This window comes from Syngnathoides biaculeatus, chromosome 16 (genome assembly GCF_019802595.1).
Source record: "Syngnathoides biaculeatus isolate LvHL_M chromosome 16, ASM1980259v1, whole genome shotgun sequence".
In the NCBI taxonomy this organism is placed as follows: domain Eukaryota; kingdom Metazoa; phylum Chordata; class Actinopteri; order Syngnathiformes; family Syngnathidae; genus Syngnathoides; species Syngnathoides biaculeatus.
In genome coordinates, this window is record NC_084655.1 from 1,452,501 (window position 1) to 1,476,506 (window position 24,006).

At 41.7% G+C, this 24,006-nt stretch overlaps 1 protein-coding gene across 7 annotated transcripts in view; it reads left to right on the top strand.

Annotated features, from left to right (window-relative positions):
* The window catches only part of LOC133514117 (zinc finger protein 646-like), a 107,226-nt gene that overhangs the window by 44,459 nt on the left and 38,761 nt on the right, over positions 1-24,006 (top strand). For 6 of the 7 annotated variants that reach the window (XM_061845467.1, XM_061845468.1, XM_061845470.1 and 3 more), the window contains exon 4: positions 4,946-5,149. In XM_061845467.1, the coding sequence (XP_061701451.1) occupies positions 4,946-5,149 (204 nt within the window). Of the gene's footprint in view, positions 1-4,945; positions 5,150-14,200; positions 14,322-24,006 lie in introns of all 7 variants that reach the window. The other variant, XM_061845471.1, reaches the window with a different exon arrangement.

Here is a 24,006-nt window from a genome sequence, read left to right on the forward strand (position 1 = left end):
CCGGGCATGTCCCACTAGAAAGAGACCCCGGGGACGACCCAGGACATGCTGGAGAGACTGTCTCTCGGTTGGCCTGGGAATGCCTTGGGATGTCTCCGGAAGAGCTGGGAGAAGTGGGTGGGGAAAGTCCGACTATGCATGGTGAAGCTACTTCCCCCGTGACCTGACCCGGTAAAGCAGTAGAAGATGGATGGATGGATGGATGGATGGATGGATTTGTCTCAGTGGACATGCACCAAAGACAAAACTTTTGACGGAAGAAGTTTTGCTTTAGTGGTGCCATTATGGCATGAATGAATCCGAGGTGCGCTACAAAAAGAATGTGGTAAAGGGTAAAACGTTTAATAATTTTTAATAAGGAAGTGAAATGTGTGATTAATAACCTCAAGCTGCATTGAGGGATTCACCCCCTCGAGGACGAGGCTTTTTGGCAAGAAAAGGTTGGTATGAAAATTTTCCAAAGTGTGCGATATTGGTACGAGCGGTCGAGTTTAGCTATTGTGTTAACAGGGTAATGTCATTGCACAGGGTTTTGGATTAAATGGATTAATTCTACATAGTTATCTCATTTGCTCTCTTGTTTTGCTTTGAATGCTCTTTTAGTATGCTTAATATGCTAACATTGACCTACGTTTACTTTGTTTGCTTATGATGTCTTTGAGTATCGACTCACGGTTGCCTTTATGGCGTTTGCTTTGTTAAATTTTGTACTGCCCTAAGGAAATAAAAAAGCAAATTTGTGGAGTTGTGGCCAAAACGAGCTGGAGATGGTGAGAGAGACATCCTGGATTCTCCTCACGAGCAAAAGTTCCTCTTGTTGATGAGTGGGCGCCACACCGGCGAAACGGAAGTGATGAAAGAGTGGTACATCAGAAGTGACATCACAGCAGTGCATGACTGGCATTCGGTGCTTCACAAGAAGACATCACACATTTGCTTTGTTTGTCACTTTCTGTCTTCTTCTTTTCCTTTCGGCTTGTCCCGTTTGGGGTCGCCACAGTGTGTCATCTTTTGCCATCTTAGCCTATCTTCTGCATCTTCCTCTCTAACCCGAACTGCCCTCATGTCTTCCTTCACCAAATCCATAAACCTTCTCTTTGGTCTTCCTCTTGCTCTTTTGCCTGGCAGCTACATCCTCAGCACCCTTCCACCAATATACTCATTCTCTCGCCTCTGAACATGTCCATCAACAACCATCGAAGTCTGCCCTCTCAAATCTTGTCTCCAAAACATCCAACTTTGGCTGTCCCTCTAATGAGCTCATTTCTAATCCTATCCAACCTGCTCACTCCGATAGAGAACCTCAACATTTTCATTTCTTCTACTTCGAGTTTTGCTTCCTGTTGTTTCTTCAGTGCCACTGTCTCTAATCTGTACATCATGGCCGGCCTCACCACTGTTTTGTAAACTTTGCCCTGTGTCTTAGCAGAGACTCTTCTTTCACATAACACACCAGACACCTTCTGCCAGCTGTTCCAACCTGCTTGGACCCGTTTCTTCACTTCCTTACTACACTCACCATCGCTCTGGATTGTTGACCCCAAGTATTTGAAGTCCTCCACCCTCGCTATCTCTTCTCCTTGTAGCCTCACTCTTCCCCATCCACCTTTCTCATTCACGCACATATATTCTTATGTTTATTATTTATTATATATTTATATACTTATGTATTTTTATTTCGGCTAATCTTCATTCCTCTCCTTTCCAGTGCATAGTTCCATCTTTCTAATTGTTCCTCTGCATGCTCCCTGCTTTCACTGCATATCACAATATCATCTGGGAAGATCATGGTCCAAGGGGATTCCAGTCTAACCTCATCTGTCAGCCTATCCATTACCACTGCAAACAGGAAGCGGCTCAGAGCTGATCCCTGATGCAGTCCCACCTCTACCTTAAATTCTTCTGTCACACTTAAGGCACACCTCACCATTCTTCTGCTCCCATCATACATGTCCTGTACTATTTTAACATACTTTTCTGCCACACCAGACTTAAGCATGCAGTACCACAGTTCCTCTCTTGGTACTCTGTCATAGGCTTTCTCTAGATCCACAAAGACACAATGTAGCTCCTTCTGAACTTCTCTGTACTTTTCCACTAGCATCTTCAAGGTAAATAATGCATCTGTGGTACTCTCTCTACGCATGAAACCATACTGTTGCTCACAGATACTTATTTCTGTCCTGAGTCTAGCCTCCACTACTCTTTCCCATAACTTCATTGTGTGCCTCATCAACTTTATTCCTCTATAATTCCCTTAGCTCTGAACATCGCCTTTGTTCTTAAAAATGGGAACTAGAACACTTTTCCTCCATTCTTCAGGCATCTTTTCGTCCGCTAGTATTCTGTTGAATAAGGTGGTCAAAAACTCCACAGCCATCTCTCCTAATTGCTTCCATACCTCTATCCGTATGTCATCAGGACCAACTGCCTTTCCATTTTTCATCCTTTGTAGTGCCTTTCTGACTTCCCCCTCTAGGTCACTTCCTACCTGTGGGGTATAGCCGCTAACCAAATTATACATAACACCCTCAATTTCAAATTTCAGTCTCATCACTCGATCTGATACTCTTTTCACCTCCAAGACATTCTTAGCCAGCTCTTCCTTTAAAATAACCCCTACTCCATTCATCTTCCCATCTACTCCGTGGTAGAATAATTTAACCCCTGCTCCTAAACTTCTAGCCTTACTACCTTTCCACCTGCTCTCTTGGATCCACAGATTATCAACCTTTCTCCTAATCATCATGTCAACCAACTCCTGAGCTTTTCCTGTCATAGTCCCAACATTCAAAGTCCCTACACTCAGTTGTAGGCTCTGTGCATTCCTCTTTTTCTTTTGACGATGGATCCGGTTTCCTCCTCTTCTTTGTCTTCGACCCACAGTAGCTGAATTTCCACTGACGCCCTGCAGGTTAGCAGTGCCGGGGGCGGGCGTTGTTAACCCGGGCCACGACCGATCCGGTATGGGATTCTTTAGATGAACACTCATATTTGTTTGGCACAGTTTTTACGCCGGATGCCCTTCCTGACGCAACCCTCTGCATTTATCCGGGCTTGGGACCGGCCTACAGATTGCACTGGTTTGTGCCCCCATAGGGCTGCATTTGTTTGTCACTTTCTGTAATGCAATAATATATATATATATATATTTTTTTCCCGAGAGACTTGTACTGTTGTAATTTTTGTCTCAGGTATGCAAAGTATAAATGCCGTACTATTGATTAAACATTATGCTACCACCACGGCGGGTCCAAGAGAAGTCTCCGAGTGATGAATGGTTACAATAGAGCTTGTGCACTTGACGTCACCGTTTTCATGGTGCCACATTGCCGGTCAAAAAGAGCTGCTCGACATTGTGGGAGACATTGAACCGGTGCAGAATATTGACAATCCCCGAGACCTGTTGTGCTGTGGGTTGTCACAACAGATGAGACAGATCTTCAAAGAGATCATTCTATAGATTACCATCTGAAAAGATCGATGAATTTCAGAAATTAAATGTGATGGATGATGCCTAACCAAATACACCTGTGTAGCGATCATTTCAGGTCGGAATGATTCTTTTCAATCTCAAATAACCAGGTATTTATCAAGCCAAATCCCAATCACAGTTGATGAATGCGAGGTAATGTAAAACCAGGGGTCGTTTATACAAATATTGGTATTTGGATTGAAAAAATGGATGGTGCGCAACACAATACACACGCCTGTGAAGCGATCATTTCAGGTAGAAATTATTTTTCTGAATATCAAATTATCAAGAAATATTTATAATACCAAATTGACTCATTTGAGAATAATGCGTGTTTAAGAAAAATAATAGTCTGTCTCAGAGAGGTTTACGGATGTGAGGCTGTGCCAGCAATATGATTCTGGATACATGTGTATATCCAGTTGTCCAAGACAAGCGGAAGCGAATTAACAGTCCAATTTCTTATCGGCGAAAACATCAACTTCGTAATTAAATATGGGTCATCTATGCCTTCTAAATGTTTAACGATATCTGACAAAACTCTGGATGTCGTGCTATGAGACATCTTCGTTTTGTCTCAACGAAATTAACTTACAACAATGCTTTAACTTGCAACGATGCTTTGTTATACCAGCAATATGGCGATGTCACGTGGTTTTAAGATGTATCACGAGCTGAGTACAGTAATGTACTTCAGTAAGTGTTTTATATCTTAAATTCATATTATAAATTTATAATGCTTTATATACAGTAACCCCTCTCTACTTTCCGGATCACCTATCACGGATTCAGGGCATCGTGGACCCTCCCAAAAAGCCAGATCGCTACGTCTAATGCTCTCACTACTGCCGCATTGATAGGGTGTAATGCGGTATCCCCAGCATGACATCGACCAATGAAGCGAATAAAATAAATAAAACAAAACGGGGAAAAAAACACTAGCATACATTAGTATAGTACTGCAGCAGGACACTGCATTGATAGGGTATAGTACGGCATCCCCAGCAAAATGACCAGGACTTAGGAAGCATTTGCGGTTTTTCACTTTTAATGGGTGGGTCTGGTACCAATTAACTGTGAAAAATGAGGGATTACTGTATTATATTTGTATGGTTTTATAATTGAAGATTTAACTACCTAATTTTGTCTCAACTATGCAAAGTACAAATACTTTCTACATATTTTAACCATTTAACCATACCCACATAAACATACATGCCCCCTCTACTTTGTGGTTTTTAACTTTTAGTGGGTGGTTCCGGTTCCAATTAACTGCAAAAAATGAGGGATTACTGTATAAATAAACACTAAGGGGTGTTGGCGCAATGCTTAGTGTGGTCCCTCAGACCTGTTAGCCATGGATGACTGTACTTGGGGCAGAAAACATTAGAAAGCCCAGTGGAGTGATCAAACTAGCCCAGTTCTTATGAATCATTCTTTCTCTTCTTTCGCTACTTCTTCCTCCTACAGTCTGGCAGTCGTCGTTCAAATTTCTCTGCCACACCTCGCCGTCAGCAGCGGCAACAGCACCAGAACAATGCTTCCTCCATAATGCAATCTCAACATGGAGGACACAATCAACAGGAACCTCTGCCCTCACACTGCGTTTCACCGATTTCCCAGGGAGGCCAGGGTGGTGGTTTGGCCAGCCAGTCTGTCGCTGACCCCCACCAGGTAGGAAAAACCTAAAAAAAATTTTTTTTGGTCTTAATTTTCATTATTTCCATTTCTGATGCCAAAAGATGAATGGAATAAAACTTTTGTCGTCGGGATGTATTTAAAGATTTTTCAATATCAATTTCTGTGTGTGTGATTTATGAACCTGACAGATTTATGGCTTTGACCTTTAGAGGGGGTTGTTTTCATCACATATCATTATGGCTTCTTCTAGATCTCTTAAAGTCCTATTCCATAGGAAATGTATTTGATTTGTCTATCATACAAATGTAGCTAAAATGTCATAAAAAATGTTAAAAAATTCTCAACACAACAGAAATGCAATAAATTAGCGCCAAAGTGCAAATTTTCTTTGGAATCCGAATGCCTCTGTGTGTTTCAAACCGAGGCTCTGTTGAAGATGCTTCTGTGTGATGTCCTGCCAGGACAACCCCAGTAAAGACTATGGCTTCCTACAAAGGCAATCATACACGCTGTAGATGGGATGGGGAAGAAGTTTTTGTGGAATGCTCTGTGGAAGAGATAGGAACTGAAATGGAGGAATTTTCTTATTCTTCCCATTTTAAAAAAAAAAACATGTCATGCAGTTGCGGTTGTAATTCAACCATATAAATATGTTCGAACCGGAGTTGACGAATGCCACACAAGAACAGGATTCAGCGAAACCTGACCAAGTTGATGTGGACCTTCATACCCAAAACATAGACTGGTAGGTGCCTCAACAAATGTACATACACCTTAACAACGAAATAATCTTAATTCAAACTCGTTTAAATGTCCGATGCTGCTTGCACACAACAGTGAGCCATTTGTTGTTGTACTAGCGACTGAGTCGGCGTAAAACAAAAATTGAAACCTTTGGTATCATTCTGCGTTTAAACTTCTGTAGTATGCTCTGAGTTGGACAGTACAGTACACTTACATTTAGCCAGTGATTATCGTTAAATTACATGATCAGTACTTGTAGCTAATAGCCATATATATATATATATATATATATATATATATATATATATATATATATATAGAACCATGTAATTTGTATTTGTATCTGTATTAGAAGGATATAAGTAGCAAGTTCTAAATTTACATTTGCCCATTTCTTACTTAATTGGTGTTCCATACATTCAAGTGTCATGTTTTCACTCTTTAGTCAGAAGATGATGAATGAATAAATGATAAGGCTTTACTCCACAGAGGCATTATTTCAGCCTTATCTAGAAATACAACTTTGTGCTTAAAACAAACCAAATAACATTATTTTCACTGATTATATTTTTTTTTACCCAGGTTTAAATGTGTAAATTGCCAGCCGAGGCCTTCCCTGAGAGAATGCCGCTGCTGTAAGGAAATTACAGAAACCGCCCGGAAGTTGGACAGAACTGCCTTGACTTGCATTGTTAACCACAAAGGCTTTCACTCAGTCTGCCTAAACCCATTTGTTTTGGAGACAGCCTGGCTTGTCTTTCAATACCATTATGGCAGAAACACCTTCACAAGAGAAGGACATCAACGAAATTGCCACATGGCGTACAGAGAGTTGGTGATGTGGTGTTGGGGGCCTCTCGGCAAGAGCAACAAGGTTGTTATCTCATCATGTGCTGTGCAGAGAATCAGAGCAGAATTTCATGGGACTTGAAGATGATGCTGTGTTCACAGGATTTATGCCCAGCTGATGAACATTACCCTTTTCTTTGCATGAAAACCATAGTCTGGGTGTTGATCCTTGACTAATAATTGATGGCCACTGCTGTCATTATGTGACAGTTTTGACTCTAACATATATTTTGTTGTTCTGGTGCAAAATTTGCCTTTCAAGTTGACCCTAATTAGAGTAAGCGAAATGGTTGAAGAATTTGTGATGTGATATCTGTAAGTATCACTGCACTGAAAAAGTTTCTAAACCAAGTTGTTTTTTTTTTTTTTTTTTTACAAACCACTGAAGGTGAAACCATCATTCAATAAACATTTGTGTGTACACATGCTAAAAATGTTATTGTTTAATTCCATAAAATGTCATTAGGAGCTGGAAAGTTCAAATCCAGAGTATGCCACTTCAGCTTGCTTTCACCATGGAGGTCATATTTACAGAGGTTCACACAAGTTCAGAAAATGACTATTGAACAGACAAGACGAATGCTTTAATTTTTCGCATCATGCTACATGACTGGTTAATCAGCATGCGTCAGAAGTTCGTAATATAAAATGTCTGCGGCTGAAGTTCCACCAGGATAGAATTTAGTTTAACAAACCGGACACAGTTTTTTAAATCAGCTTCTTCAAATTCTTATTTATTTAAATTTCACAACATATTTCAACAGTTTTGATTGGAAATCTTGAAAAATGATCCTGAATATCAAAGTCTTTGCTTGGTTTTGTGTTCTGGCTGCTGAGAGGTAGCGGTGCTTGGGCGTCTGCAGTTACCTCGGATCCACAAAGAGAGTCCGGAGCTCTTCTAACAGGTGTTCCACATACCCTGAAACATGGAAATTACATTACTTCATACATATGCAGATACTTCTGTCGTGGTTTAGTCCTTCATCCTATGGGTATAGTATTTTTTTTAACATGGATTTGGAAACCATACCACACAATCATTTGAGGCATTGAAATTAATTCAAATTCAGAGTTATAAAATTTATCTGACCCCCTATTCACAGATCTAAGGACTACATGTACAAGAAAACTGTAACATGATGGATTATTAAACTTACTCTTAATCTTTCTCGTTTTCTATAAGCTTGTCTTTTACATTTGGTGTACAATTCTTTGTCTGGTGAAAGGCACGAGTGGATAGTTGGACAGGCACGAGATAGTAACTTTTGCCTTCTGCAAGGTAAAACAAACATTTCATTCATGTTTTCAATATTTTCAGATCAGAGGAATGTCCATTGTTTATAGTGCATTCTTCTCGTTGTTTACATGTATTTAGCCTGTATTTTAAATAATGCACCAAACATTTGGGAGCACACACTACCGTAGTCAAATTTGAGGAAGACCTCAGCGTCAACAATACACAAACTTGATAGTGTACAAATTCTGCCACCTCCTAAACATCACATGGATCCGGATTAGCTGGCATATACATCTGTATTGGTATTGTACTTACATTTAAAACGAGGTAGATACTTGTGAATACTAAATCATTGAACACGCACGTACTTACTTGCTACCAACGCCATGTGAACGCTGCACCGGGTTTTCAAAGCATTCTTCCGTGAAATGCTTGGAACCTGGTCCATGATCTGCCAATCTGTTCATCTTTCGGCGAGTCATGGAGGCTGACTCCGTCGGCGTTTGACGCAGAACAGCCAAATACAACACACTTCCTCAATATCTTTGCTAGCTTTTTGGCTAAATTTTGTCATGATGTGATGCCACAATCTGGAGTGAACCGGAACTTGCCGATTCTAAGTGACAATTCCGACAAAATCTTAACTGACTTTGATGCTAATTATTTCATTTCTGTTGTGTTGAATTTTAAAAATATTTTTAAATAAAATTGTAGCTACATTTGTATGATAGACAAATCAAATACATTTCCTCTGGATTAGACCTTAAAAACAATAAAACCGGTACTTCAAAAAGCGTGGTCACATGACATGTCGTGTGTGGTCCCACGGCACTTTGAAGAGTTATAAAACAATCAGAATCGTATTTTACAGGGCTGAAAAACTAAAATACCACATGCTATGAAATCAGTACTCTGAAAGGTTTTAAAAATATCAAACTAGTTTTTAAAGAGTCATGTACGGTCAGACAGCGTCTCGTGCAGTGATCCCCGAGACTTGTCAGGGCAATTTAGGAAACATGGGTTGACATGCTGTGTCATGTGATATAATTGTTCATGCATTATCGCAAAACAATAAAATGTTTTAGGGTAAGGTCACGCGTAGTCATCCCCAAACCTGTTGGGACAGGAAATACTTGGGTTGACATCTGGTCCATGAGAGCAGTTATACAGCGTTTAGCAAATGTCTTTTTTCCTTTCGGCCTGTCCAGTTAGGGGTCGCCACAGCGGGTCATCTTTTTCCATGTGCACTAATCTCCTGCATCTTCCACTCAAACACCAACTGCCCTCATGTCTTCTCTCACAACATCCATCAACCTTCTCTTTGGTCTTCCTCTCACTCTTTTGCCTGCAGCTCCATCCTCTGCACCCTTCCACCAATAAACTCACTCTCTCGCCTCTCGACATATCCAAACCAAAGTCTGGTCCCTTGAACCTTGTCTCCGAAACATCTATCTTTGGCTATCCCTCTAATGATCTTATTTCTAATCCTATCCATCTGCTCACCCCTAGACAGAAGCTCAAGATTTTCATTTCTGCCACCTCCAGCTCTGCTTTCTGTTGTCTCTTCAGTGCCACCATCTCTAGTCCGTACCCCATAGCCGCCTCAGCACTAGTTTATAAACTTTGCCCTTCATCAAAGCAGAGACTCTTCAGTCACAACACACCAGACACCTTCTGCCAGCTTTTCCAACCTCCCTGGACCTGTTTCTTCACTTCCTTACCACATTCACCATTGCTCTGGATTGTTGAGCCAAGTACTTGAAGTCGTCCGCCCTCGAGATCTCTTCTCCCTGGAGCCTCACTCTTCCCCCGCCATCCATCTCATTCACACACATATATTCTGTTTTACTAAAGCAAATCTTCATTCCTCTCCTTTCCAGTGCATGCCTTTACCTTTCTCATGATTCCTCCACCTACTCCCTGCTTCCACTGCCAATGTCATCTGCGAACATTATGGGCCAAGGGGCTTCCACTCTAACCACATCTGTCAGCCTATCCATTACAACAGCAAACAAACGGTAATGTTCACTGCTGCCCTTTACATCCTTTGCAAAGTCTCCCACCATCTGTCCCTTAAAGTGCCTTTCTTAGATGAGGTACTTACCCATAACGTCTTCAACACCCTTGTTTTCTTCACCAAAATATCCATTACAATCCGCACAATTCACAACTCTCTTTGTGTCTGGGATGCTCAGAACAACTTCATCTAGTTCCTTTCAAAATTTCTCTATCAACTCGAGGTCACATCCTTCCTGGGGGGCATAGCCGCTTATCACATATTACTTAACACCCTCAATTTCAAATTTCAGCCTCATCATTCGATCTCATACTCATTTCACCTCCAAGATATTCAACGCCAGCTCTTACTTTAAAATAACGCCGACTTCATTTCTCTTCCCATCTACTCCTTGTTAAAATAACTTAAACCCTGTTCCTCAACGTCTAGCCTAACTACCTTTGACTCCTGGGATTTTCCTGTCATAGTCCCAACATTCAAAGTCCCTACACTCAGTGTTGGGCTCTTTGAATTCCTCTTCTGCTGCCGCTGAATCCGCTTTTCTCCTTCTTTTTCTTCGACCCATAGCAGCTTAATTTCCACCGATGTCCTGTAGGTTAACTATGCCGGGGGCAGATGTTGTTCACCCGGGCCACGACCGATCCGGTATGGTATACTTTAGATGAACGCTCATGTTTGGCAAAGTTTATGCCGGATGCCCCTGCTGACGCAACCCTCTGCATTTATCCGGGCTTGGGACCAGCCTACAGATTGCACTGGCTTGTGCCCCCAGAAGGCTGTGGATTTTTAAAAATCTCCTCACATCTCCAAACAAAAAACGTGTAACATTTGTATCTTTTCAACATGAAAACCAGTCAGTTGCATTAATGAACCCAGAAATCAGAAGTCTTACCTTTCAGCACGAAAGGGCAGTTTCAATGGTTTATGGCCAGTATGCATTCAGACGTTAGTCATAGAAGTCTGCTCTAACATTCATTTACAGTTAAGAATGATTAAAACTTCATTTACCAAGAAAAAACATGTCTTTATGTATTGATCATTTTATACTTGGATCCTTGGATGCACATGAAGCAATGACTCCCACTCCTGGAATAATTGAGTCCCTGCAATTTATCATCTTAAAATACACATTCAATAATACTCCACTACATCACTGTTCTTGCTTCAAGATCCCTTTTTTTGCAGATTTTGATTATAGTTGTGACTGTCATACTTTTTGTACAATATAGGGTTCCTTCGCTATTTCGCGTTTCACTTTCTGCGGCTTCATTGCTTCGCGGGTTTTTATTCAACAAAACAAAAAATAAAAACATGAAAAATACAGTTAGATCGGCATATTGTGGAAAGACACGTTGATACAAGTCCTTGATTGGTTCCCGGCGTGACATTGACCTATGAGAGCAACAGCGTCTTTTTTTCCGTGAGCGCAATAGTTGCACATCATCAGCGCCTCACCCGCCAACTTCCCTTGTCCCACCCATTTCCTTGTTTAGCGTTTTGGCTCGTCCACGCTATTGACCCTCTCACATATTTGCTGTATGTTAGTGATGTGTTTGCACATAAGGCCAAACAAAAAAAATGTGGTGGTTCTGATTTCCTACATTTCAAAACTAGGGTCGATAGGTCGGGATTTTTTTTTTTTTTTTTTTTAACAAAATATTTTTACTCAGTCTCCAGTACATGGTGCCACCATTTTTTTAGTCAGTTTTTGTTAATTCACGCTCTCTTGTGCTTAACATCAAAATTCATGAAGGCTTGGTCCAAAACACACAAAACAATGTAAAAAAATGGACATGGTAAAACATGAAAACGTAACTTGACTTGATGTACCTAAGTCATACTATGACATGGGACGAGCCAGCTACGCTACCTATCGCTCGTGAACACACATGCATATACACACCAAGATCTGGAAACAAGTGGCATGAAAAACAAGGTATAAATTCACAATGTAATTAGGGTGCAGCAGCGTAGGGTTTCGGAATGCGGTTGCGCGACTGCAGAAGCACAGAGTTATGTCGGTTGTTTAACAGCAGCCGAAGCGGCGTGGCCGTGTGCCGCTTCCTTGTGTGTGCTGCGAACAATTTAGCATCTTCGTTCACCTACCATGCATGTTTTTCAAAGGCAGAAGGAAAACAAAGAGGAAAAGATGATTGTCACGGCACAACCAGGTATATAATTAAGGCCAAATCTCAAACTTTTTTTTTTTTTTTGAAATTATGACAAAAATCAAAAGAAATTGGTCAGCAAATCAGAACGAATCGTAGACTTCCACAAGTCTGACTCGTCCTTGGGTGCAATTTCCAGATGCTTGAGGGTGTCGCATTCATCTGTTTAAACAATTACACACAGGTATAAACATTATGGGAATGTCCAGCAGCCATCTTACCGCTCAGAAGGCTGACTGACTCTATTGTGTTTTGGTCTGAAATGTGTAAACAGCAAAAGTAGCTTTAGTACAGTAGAAACTGAAGCACTTCATAAAGTTGACGGCATCATGAAGAAAGAAAATGACATGGAGATTCATTAGGTAAAATCTCAATACATCATTTGGAAAGCTAAAACTTGTGCGGAAATGGGTCTACTAAATGAACAATAATCCTAAGAATATTGCCAAAAATGAATGAATATTGAAAGTTTTTGGTGTTGTTTTAAAATTAAATGGTGTGTATTTCGTCTGTTGGTATATTTTCACAAATAAGGATTTTAATGAATGAAATCTGTTTAAAAAATTGTCACGTTATTTTGAGAGCAATGGTTGGTCATAACTTCACCAGAAATATATTTTCACGTGGTAAACGTTTGCCAAATCTTGAGACTCCTTCTGAGAGCCATAACCAGACAGTACCCAGAACCGTCCATCCCCATTTTAGTCACAATTTTCCCAAGATGTCATAAGCAAACTGCTGAACTTTACACTGAAAGCTGGAAACCGGTGTCTTGTGGTTTTGTTTGAGCACTAAATGCTTAAAAAAGAAATATAAATGGGGTGGATGATTCTGTGTACTGGACTGAGATAGGTGTGTGAATGTCAATATATTAAAAAATATATATATTTATATATACAGTTGTGCATGTATGCTGCATACACATGGAAACAACTGAAGAAAGTTGTTGCTGCCATTAGTGTCAACATATTCACCAACAAGTGGGAAATTATCCAGACCATCTGCTGCGGTGCATGACAGAGCACTCAGGATTTAGTGCCAGCTGTCTGATCCCATGGGTACTTGAGGTTGCCCAGTTCAGGCAACAGTCTGAGCAGCGATTGGATTGTCCACAACGAGAGAGATAGAGCTATTTTAAAAATTAATAGTATTAATATTTCTCCTAATCAGCCCATCTTATTCTCACTTTCAATCAGGTTTTTAGGAATAAAGAATTATTTATATTATTGCTGTTCCTGCTAAAAGCAGTATTTTTCCAATCAATGCTTGTTCAAAGTCCCATTATGGAAAATTGTCATCCATCCATCCATTTTCTTTCCCGCTTTTCCTCACGAGGGTCACGGGAGTGCTGGAGCCTCTCCGAGCTGTCAACGGGCAGGAGGCAGGGTACACCCTGAACTGGTTGCCAGCCAATTGCAGTGCACATAGAGATAAACAGCTGCACTCAAATCACACCTAGGGGCAATTTAGATGTCGACTTAATGTTGCATGTTTTTGGGATTTGGGAGGAAACCGGAATGCCATGCAGGCATGGGGGAGAAAAGGCAAACTCCACACAGGCGAGTCCGGGATCAAACTCACGACCTCAGAACTGTGAGGCCAACGCTTTCCAGCTGATCCACCGTGGCGCCCCGAAAATTGTCCTTGGTGTACATTTTCTTATTTTCGGGTTAATGCAGCAAACTGCTTATAGACTGATTGTGAGATGGTGTTGGGGAATTGTAGGCAGAAATAAAAGTGTGCAACTTCCATCCTGCTGTGTCAAAGATTCGTGACACCTTTCCTAATCCAGATGGCCAAGAGTACACAGGATTTAAATGATCTACATCCTGATATTTTTGTTTTTGTTTTGTCTTTGTGTTAATGTTGATGTATATATTTGTATATTAAGTAAACATACAACACAGAACTAAAATACTTCCATCGTGTATAAATGTTTCTCATAGCATTTTCACTGAAAGCTTATTCAGTCTTTCAATATGAGCATCTTGAAGCCACCCGAGGTTGAAATACATGTTGTGGTATATTCTCTGCTCTCGGAAAGATGTGTGTTCCTTTCTCATGAACAGGGACTTCATCAGTCTGGCAACCTTTGGAATGTACCAAAGATGGAAATTCACCATCTGCTGCTTCGATTTCAACCTCTTGTGCAGAAGATGCTTCCTGAAACATCTGTAATTAATGTAGAAAGTAAGGTTCAAAGTTTATAGAATAAGGAAAAATTATGGATAAAGCACAGGTTTATTGCAATTTCATGGTGCACAAATTATTTTTGATAAGGTTAAAACAGGTTTCCTGGAGAGCTCTATTCAGCCCTTCTTTCTTACTTTGGAGGAGGTTTCAAAGCAGCGTACGTTGATTAAAATCTCCATATGACAATGTGGTAACAATGGAAAGAGTTAAGTTACTTAATTATTCACTGATAATTCAAAGTATAACAAACACTGTTTTCTCCCACAATGCACACGATGTTGGTGACCGTAACTGTCGCAGTTTTGACTTACTCGACATCCAAGTTTCCTAAGGAAGTATACAAATTTACAAGTCAGAATTTACATTAGTTAGCAGTTATAAGCTATTCTGAGTGACTAATATTTATTACTGCTTGTTTTAATACTACGTAGTATTTTATTAGAATTAATAACCCCGCACAAATCAGAACAGAAGCTTGCCTACACTTGTCAATAGCCAGATATACAGTACTTCCTTGTGATGCTGATTGTTGGGGTGGAGTCACCGGCATTGTTTCACACTTTGCACAACTTTCATTAAATTGTTGAAGAATAAAAGGTTTGTATACAATATTATCCTGTTTTTCTACTTGAGAATGGTCAAACTATTTGCAGTCATAAAACATTTTTTGCCAAGAATGGCATATGATCCTTTCATTCAACTATGTCAACAGTGTTCAAAATTTTCAGGAAATAAAAGATGCTCAACATACCTCCGGAACTTGTCTTTTGAGAAAATTTCTTGACAGTTTTGGTACGTTCTGTGAGGGGGTTTCTGTGCTTGTCGGACCATGTCCAGGTTCAGTGGCTGATCAAAGTTCCCAATTGGTCCCTTTAGCAGCACCGATCTGTTCAGGTGTCGGAACTGGCTGTATGGTAGGTACTGATCCGTGTTTAAAATGTTTTTTTTAAACATTTAAAACCCATCTCAGACATGAGTCCACCAGTAAGAGTCCAGTGTGAAATGTTCACTCCATATGACAAATTAGCTCTCTTCGTTTGCACAAACCAGACCCACTGTCTTCTGAGGCTTTGGCCTAATGTAAACTATGACCAGAATAATTCGAATTGCGACAAAATTGAACGACACACATCTTCCTCATTGTTAGAAATTAAATTTTAGCTTACAATCACTGAGGAATTCTCATAACGAATTTTTTCTTCGCCGTCAAAAAGTGGTGTGCAAGCAAAGCTAGTTACACAATAACAGGTCGCCTAGTTATGACGTCAGAGGTAAGCCATCACGAAAGGGGGCGTTTGTCAGCTACAGGAAACGAGGTCAAAGTTCACCAACTTTAATTCCTAAATACTGAAAATGGTAAAAACAATGCATTTTATGGTACAGTTGAACATATATTTTCATCTAAGATATGTTGCGCTCGAAAATTGACCTTCCATACACTTTCATGATTACCATACTTTTCTGGACCTTCCATACCGTCCGTACTTTTCGGACTATAAGCTGCAGTTTTTTTTTTTTTTTTTTGTGAAATTATTCACATTACTATAAAATTTCATGTTTTCACACTGACATGTGTATGTGTACCTGCTATTTCTGTACTCTTGAAGATTGATCATTTCAAAATTAGTAGTACTGCTTGGGCTTATGGCCATGCTACCCTGAGAATGCCTGATCTCATTACATCCCGGAAGCTACACGCGTTTGGCCATGGTTAGTACTTGGATGGGAGACCGCATGGGAATACGACGTGCTCTCACCTTCTCTACCCAGCTAAATGCAGAGGGGTTGCGTCAGGAAGGGCATCCGGCGTAAAACTGTGCCAAACAAATATGCGTTCAGTTAAGATGACACGCTCTGGCGACCTCTAACGGACCAAGCCGAAAGGAAATGTAGTAGTAGTAGTACTGCTGGGGGATTTCAATGCCCACGTGGGCATTGACAGTGAGTGGGAAGCAGATTCTCCATTCTGCTTGATTTAACAGTCCAAAAGGGGACACACACACCAAAGGACAAATCTCATGTTGAATGAGAGCAGAGAGCTGTCTCAAGACCAGCGCAAACCAATGGACATTCCTGACGTGTCAATCAACTCATAGAATAATAGCCAATCAGATAGCCGCATCGTCTTAACCCCTGGCTTGACCTGCCCCTCTTGTCATCATCTCCCACAAGCAATGCTGGTTATCGGTCACTTGCGCTTGGAAAAGTTGTTGCAAACAAAATGGTCCTCTGATGCGCTTGGGGAACGTGCAATTCTGATGAAAGAGATCCTGCTAGGTAACAGTAAAACACAGTTGTGGAAGTGTCTACGATGGATTAAGACTTGCAGAAGACCGCACATACAACTAAATATGGACAATATCAACAAATATAGGGCTGTATGTACGAAGGTAAGTGAGCGAGAAGTATCTTCTCTGAGTTTGATTTCATTATCATCAGTGCTTTATAAAGTGCAGGAGAAAAACTTTCACTTTATTAGTGTATCACAAACCTGCTGAATGAAGTGTGTCATGTTTTATGCCGAAGAGTCGAGTTAGTGATACATAAATGTGCCACGTCATGCAAGAAAAAAGTCTATTTGCCTATTTGTATCACATTGGACTTTAAAAACGGATCACTGGGTTTATTTACAAGCCAAGTCAAATGAATACACCCACTCACTTATGAAGACTACAATGATATCATCGTTCCAAGTAAAAAGTTCTCAACCTAAATTACATGCGCAGTACGATTCCACACTTTAATCCTGTTGGATTTCAATATGAATTTTGTGATGCGTCAAAACCTTTTTGCATCGATCGACAACGTTTCACTATAACTCTGACCTTGCGTTCTGCCCTGTCCAAAATCTTAATTCTGTGTACATATCCTTGTGTGAAATAGTTGAGACCTCTCTGTAGAACGCTCTTGGACAAGTCTCACGCATTTGGGGAAAAAACATACCCCAATATTATCTGGAATACGTGATAGTGAATCCGGTTCAAGTCTGTTATGTTCAGTCGCCATTTTGGAAGATTGTGGGGCATGGCAACTGAAGTTTAGGGGTGCGGAGCTGATGATCAACAGTCAGGAAGGTCCAATGCTGAAAAACATAACGATGGCATTGGCTACACAAGGATATCTAAGCTTTTCAACATTTCAGTGAGCGTGGTTGGAGCCTTAATACTTAAGTGGAAAGCTAATCATATCACCATAGATTTGCCTCAGTCAAGTGCGCCTCACAAGATGTTTTTTAATGCTTTTTTTTTTTTTTTTTTTTTTTTTTAAACCTGTTCTGTTCCACTCCATGGCCTTGGAGATTGGTGGATCTGTATGCCTTTGTGCTGGAACAATTTTACTGTGCAACAGTAAAGTGGTTATTTTTAAATTGTTCTGTTTATTAAAATGCAGCTGGACAAAACACAGTTTTAATGAATAAACAGTGATAGAGTACAGCCACTACCAGGAACGACGACCAAGGCCATGACCCGCAGCATCTCAATGTGTGAAAATATAAAAGACCAGTGCAAGAAAAACAACACTGATCTGATGAGCAAAAATGTTGCTGAAATATTAAAGTACCAAAAGATGTTCACTCCAGAGAAGGATAAAGTAGCCATATATTCTCCTCAAGTAATACTACTGTTACTTGACAAAGTGATTAAAATAAAAGTCAGACTAAAAAGTAAACGGTGAACTTAGTCAAGTACTGAGTTAATAGTGGGTAATTTTACATTTTTTTAGACCGCAGGATGAACATAAAAACAGTAAAATAACATGTAAACGTGAATATTCTGTGTTGCTGTGTGTGTGTGTGTGTGTGTGTGTGTGTGGTGTGTGTGTGTGTGTGTGTGTGTGTGTGTGTGTGTGTGTGTGTGTGTGTGTGTTGTGTGTGTGTGCGCGCGCGAATGCGCGCACAGTCTAAACTGCACTTGAAATGTACTGCATGTCTTGGACACCGGATGAAGAAAGGGGCATAGCTGTCAACTGATCACCACCTGGTGGTGAGTTGGCGCCAATGGTGGGGAAGATAGCGGTCTGACGTGGCAAGCCCAAACGTGGTGCGAGGTTCTGCAGGGACGGCTGACAGATGACGGGTGATTTTCCTGTCAGAAGGAATTTCAACTCCCTCTTCCGAAAGAACTTTGCTCACGCTCTGGGGAGGCGCGGGGCACATTGAGTCCGAGTAAACGATGTTCCGTGCCTCCATTGCTGAGGTGACCAACCGGAGCTGAGGCCGTATGGTGGCCGATGGCTGTCGTGGCGGCAGCCCCCGAACACGTTGGTGGAGACCAACAGTGAGGGATGCTGTCAAGCTGAAGGTCATTTTTGGCCAGAGGGACTCCTAGGGCAGCTGATAGGTACCGGGTGGCCAAGCGGAATGCAGCTTCGGTGGTCATTGAGGCAAAACCCAGGGATGAGAGGAGTTTAGTGAGAAGACGGCGATAAAGAACGACTTCAAAATGGTTTTGAGGAAATTCTGGTCCACCGTCTGCCGTCTCAGGAGTGGGAAGCAATGCACCATCAACACTGTGTATCGTCGGGATGGGGCACTGCTAACCTCACCTCAGGATGTTGTGAGACGTGGGGAGAATACTTCGAAGACCCCCTCAATTCCACCAACACGCCTTCCCATGAGGAAGGTAAGTCTGGGTGCTCAAGGGGGCCTGTTCTATCTCTGGGCTTGAGGTCACTGAGGTGGTTAATAAGCTCTTTGGTGGCAGAGCCCCATGTGTGGATGAGGTTCGCCTGGAGTTCCTCAAAGTTCTTGATGTTGTGGGGCTGTCCTTCTTGACACGCCTTTGCAACATCGTCTGTAGATCGGGGACGGTCCCTCTGGATTGGCAGACTGGGGTGTTGGTCCCCCTTTTTAAGAAGGGGGACCGGAGGGTGTGTTCAAACTATAGGGGAATTACACTCCTCAGCCTTCCTGGTAAGGTCTATTCAGAGGTGCTGAAGAGGAGGGCCCATTGGGAAGTCGAATGTAAGATTCAAGAGGAGCAATGTGGTTTCCGTCCTGACCGGAGAACAGTGGACCAGCTCTACACCCTCGGTAGGATCCTCGAGGGTGCATGGGAGTTCGCCCAACCAATCTACGTCTTTTGTGGACTTGGAGAAGGTGTTCGATCGTGTCCTTTGGGGGTTTCTTTGGGAGTATAGGGTACCGAACCCCCTGATACGAGGGGCTCTTCAGTCCACGGACGACCGCTGTCAGAGTTTGGTCCGCATTGCCGGCAAAAAGTCTGTCTCGTTTCCAGAGAGAGTTGGACTCCGCCAAGGCTGCTCTTTTTCACTGATTTATTTAATAACTTTAATGGACAGAATCTCTAGGCACAGCCGAGGCATAATGTGCCCGCTTTGGTGGCCGCAGGATTGCTTTTTGAAGATGTGGTTTTGTTGGCTTCATCAAGCAGTGATCTCCAACTCTCACTGGACCGGTTCACAGCTGGGATGAGCATCAGTACCTCCAAATCTGAGACCATGATCCTCAGTTGGAAGAGGGTGGCGTGCCCTATTCAGGTTGGGGATGAGATCCTGCCTCAAGTGAGAACTTTACGTATTTTGGGGTCTTGTTCACAAGTGAGGGAAGAATGGAGTGGGAGTTCGACAGACGGATCAGTGCAGCGTCTGTAGTGATGCAGACTTTGTATTGGTCCGTTCTAGTGAAGCAGGTGATAAGTCGAGAGGCGAAGTTGTCAATTTACCAGTCAATCTACGTTTCTACTCTCACCTTATGGGCACGACTGTGGGTCGTGACTGAAAGAACACGATCCCGGATACAAGCACCCGAAATGTGTTTCCTCCGCAGGGTGTCTGGACTCTCCCTTAGAGATAGGGTGAGAAGCTCGGTCATTTGGGAGGGGCTCAGGATCAAGCCACTGCTCCTCCGCATTGAGAGGACCCAGATGATGTGGCTGAGGCATCTGATTAAGATGACTCCTGGACGCCTCCCCTTGTGAGGAGTTCCGGGCATGTCCCACCAGAAAGAGACCGAGAGAAAGAGACTGGTGTGTTATGTGACGGAGTCTTTGCTAAGATGAAGGGCAAAGTTGATAACGCAGTGGTGAGGCCAGCCATGATGTATGGATTAGAGACGGTGGCACCGAAGCAACAGGAAGCAGAACTGGAGGTTGCAGAAATGAAGATGTTGAAGTTCTCGCTCGGAGTGAGCAAGTTGGATAGGTTTAGAAATTATTAGCTCATTAGAGGGACAGGCAAAGTTGGATGTTTTGGAGACAATGTTGGAAAAGATGACATGCTAAGGCGACCCCTAACTGGACACGTGTACTATATTATGTATGTATTATATATATGTACTGTATTATATTACTGTATCTTTTCCATGAATCAGTCAAGAGACTCCTGGTGGAGTCCCTGGCGATGTAGCTTTGAGATGGGTATTTTCTTTTGTGTGTGTGTGTGTGTGTGTGGAGGGGGGGTACCAGAATATTTAAAATAAGTCAACAGTATTGTATTTATACTTTGTATACTTGAGACAAACATTGCAACAGTGAGAAAGCAAATGTGTGATATCATCTACTGTGTAGAGCACAATGTTCCCCACCCACCTGTCATGTTACCTGCGTCTCACAGGTCTGACGTACCCTCCACCCCACCATTGTACTTTTTGTCGTTGCAGCACACACACACTAACCACGTTTAGCATCAAGCTTTAAAATCAAAACGAGCGCAAATACAGTGATGAAAATTAGCATTTGAACACCCTACTATAATGCAAGTTCTCCTACTTAGAAATCATGAAGGGGTCTGAAATTTTCATTGTAGGTGCATGTCCACGGTGAGAGAGATAATCTAAAAAGAAAAATCCAGAAATCACAATGTATGATTTTTTTTTTTAACAATTTGTGATACAGCTGCAAATAAGTATTTGAACACCTATCAGCCAGAATTCTGACCCTCAAAGACCTGTTAGTCCGCCTTTAAAAGTCCACCTCCACTCCATGTATTATTCTGAATCAGAGGCACCTGTCTGAGGTCGTTAGCTGCATAAAGACAGCTGTCCACCCCATCCACTCAGTAAAACTAAAACTTGTAATATGGCAAAGACCAAAGAGCTGTCCAAAGACATCAGAAACAAAATTTTACAACGCCACATGGCTGAAAGAAACTACGGACAAATTGCCAAGCAGCTTGGTGGAAAAAAGGTCCACTGTTGGAGCAATTATTAGAAAATGGAAAAAGCTAAACAATATGGCAGGGATGAGAATTTTCCGCCGATAGACGGATTTCCGACTTTTTCAGACCCAAATGACCATTCTCGAGTTAAGCGCAAATCCGTTGAAAATTTCAGGGGGTAGGGTATCGTGCGCCTGCCTCTCCATGGTGGGCTCCGGCTGCAAGTTCAGCTTCGTGCTAGCATAAGCACGACTATCATATGCCGTTTTAACTTGCCCGGTAGTGGAAATATATGCATTTTGCGACGTAAACATTAAAACTTCTTTGCGGCAGATTACTCGATTGGACAACAGAGTTATACAGTATAACGATCCAGTTTCACCATTGCCATGTACATGTGCTCTCGGTTCTCAGAAATCGCAGTGTAACTTGTTTGTTAGCCAAGTAATGGCGCGTGGGACTTAGCGCGAACTGAGCGGCGGTGTCTTCAAAGTTTTACGGTGGCGAAAGTGTTAGAAAAAATGGATGAAGATCGAGCGAGGGCAATTGACAAGGATGCTCGAATCAAAAACTGTTTCAGATGGGCATGGCTTGAAAAAAGTGTAACCGTGCAGATAGGACCGAAAACGGTATCAACATGTCTAACCGAGCACATACAAAAAGTGGACATTCCCGGCAAAGTGATGTGGACTCTGTGTTCTGATAGGAGCAAAAAATATCCAGGAAGAAACTCTGGAATGGAACATTTTGGTCATAATTCCACTAATCGTGTTTGGAGGAACAGGAATGATGAGTTTAATCCCAAGAATACCATCCCTACTGTGAAGCATTGGGGTGGTAGCATCGTGCTTTGGGGGTGTTTTTCTCCACGAGACAGGACGACTGCACTGTATTAAGGAGAGGATGACCGCGGCCATGTATTGTGAGATTTTGGGGAACGTCTTTCCCTCAGTCAGAGCATTGAATATGGGTCGTGTCTGGGTCTTCCAACATCACAATGACCCGAAACACAGCCAGAAAACCAAGAATTGGCTCCATAAGAAGCATATCAAGGTTCTGCCTAAAACCAATAGAAAATCTTTGGAGGGAGCTGAAACTCTGTGTTTCTTTGTGACAGCCCAGAAACTTGTCTGATCTAGAGAAGATCTGTGTGGAGGAGAAATCCCTCCTGCAGTGTCTGCAAACCTGGTGAACAACTACAGGAAACGTATGACTTCTGTAATTGCAAAGAAAGGCGACTGTACAAAATACTAACATTAGTTTTCTCAGGTGTTCAAATCCTCATGTGCAGCTGTGTCACACAAATGAATCGTTAAAAAAATCATACATTGATTTCTGGATTTTTCTTTTTAGATTATCTTTCGCAGTGGACATGCAACTACGATGAAAAATTCAGACCCCTTCATAATTTCCAAGAGGAAGAACTTGCGATATCGCAGGGTGTTCAAATACTTGTTTCCATCACTGTATGAGATAATTTTGTGTACAGTCAATCCAACCGTGCTGATGGTGTAATAGGTTTTTATCTTTGAGAACATGTTGTCTTTGTTTTTCCTTCTGATTCAAAATTCTCATGTACAAGGATCTAATTGCTAAACTCGACAGATCATACTATGTCGTCGATGTGCAAATTTTTCCCCCACATCACAAGTTGCATCGTTGTCTCCCGATGAAGCCTCACCATACAGAGGCATACTTCCGAGGCCGTAATGCTTCTGAAATTTTTCAAACCAGGCTTTGCTTGCTGAAAAGCGTCGTCCACAAAGGGGTGAATCCCTTCTTGCAGCATGAGGTCTTTGAGCACTTTCAGCCTTTTAATCATTGTCATTGGGTGAGGCTTGTCAACAGTGGCGTTGCCAAGAGGATGAATATAAATTACTTTGCTGGAGGACCTATTTGGTGTTGCCGCTTCATGCAGCGTAATCTGTTTTCCATCAGTACAAGGATAAGGATGTCCCAAAATCTGCCAGCAGTGTTCCAGGCTATGGTCGACAGTTTCCGGGAGTACTTTTGAAAGCATGTAACTGAGCACAATGTCACACCTTCATCATAACCATCCTGTTGGGATTCAGAAAAACTAGAATAATTGGAACTGCAACTGATGCTGAGTTTGATGGAAGTGGCACATCATCTTCCTCTGGAGTTGTTTAGGAGTGACACTAAGGATGAAGATTTCATTGGATTTAGTTATTTGGAGGGACACTGGTGAATTGGTAAACTTAACATGTTCTTTATGCCATAGGTTTTTGAATAACTGTTATATTACGTGAACATACCAGACATGATCTCAGTTCGTTATGCCTCATGTAACGTGAGCTGAATGAAATGTTAGCATACCGTACACCTATTCAGCCTCGTTCTCGTTTCTATTTTTATTTTAAATTAGCTTTCGAAATGAAATATATTTTTGGTTTTGGATTTGGTCAAAATGCCTTGTGAAAGTATTCGGCCCCCTTGAACTTTTTGACCTTTCAAAAAAAATTCAGGCTTCAAATCTTTTCCTTTTGGCTTGTCCCGTTAGGGGTTGCCCCAGCGTGTCATCTTTTTCCATCTTAGCCTATCTCCT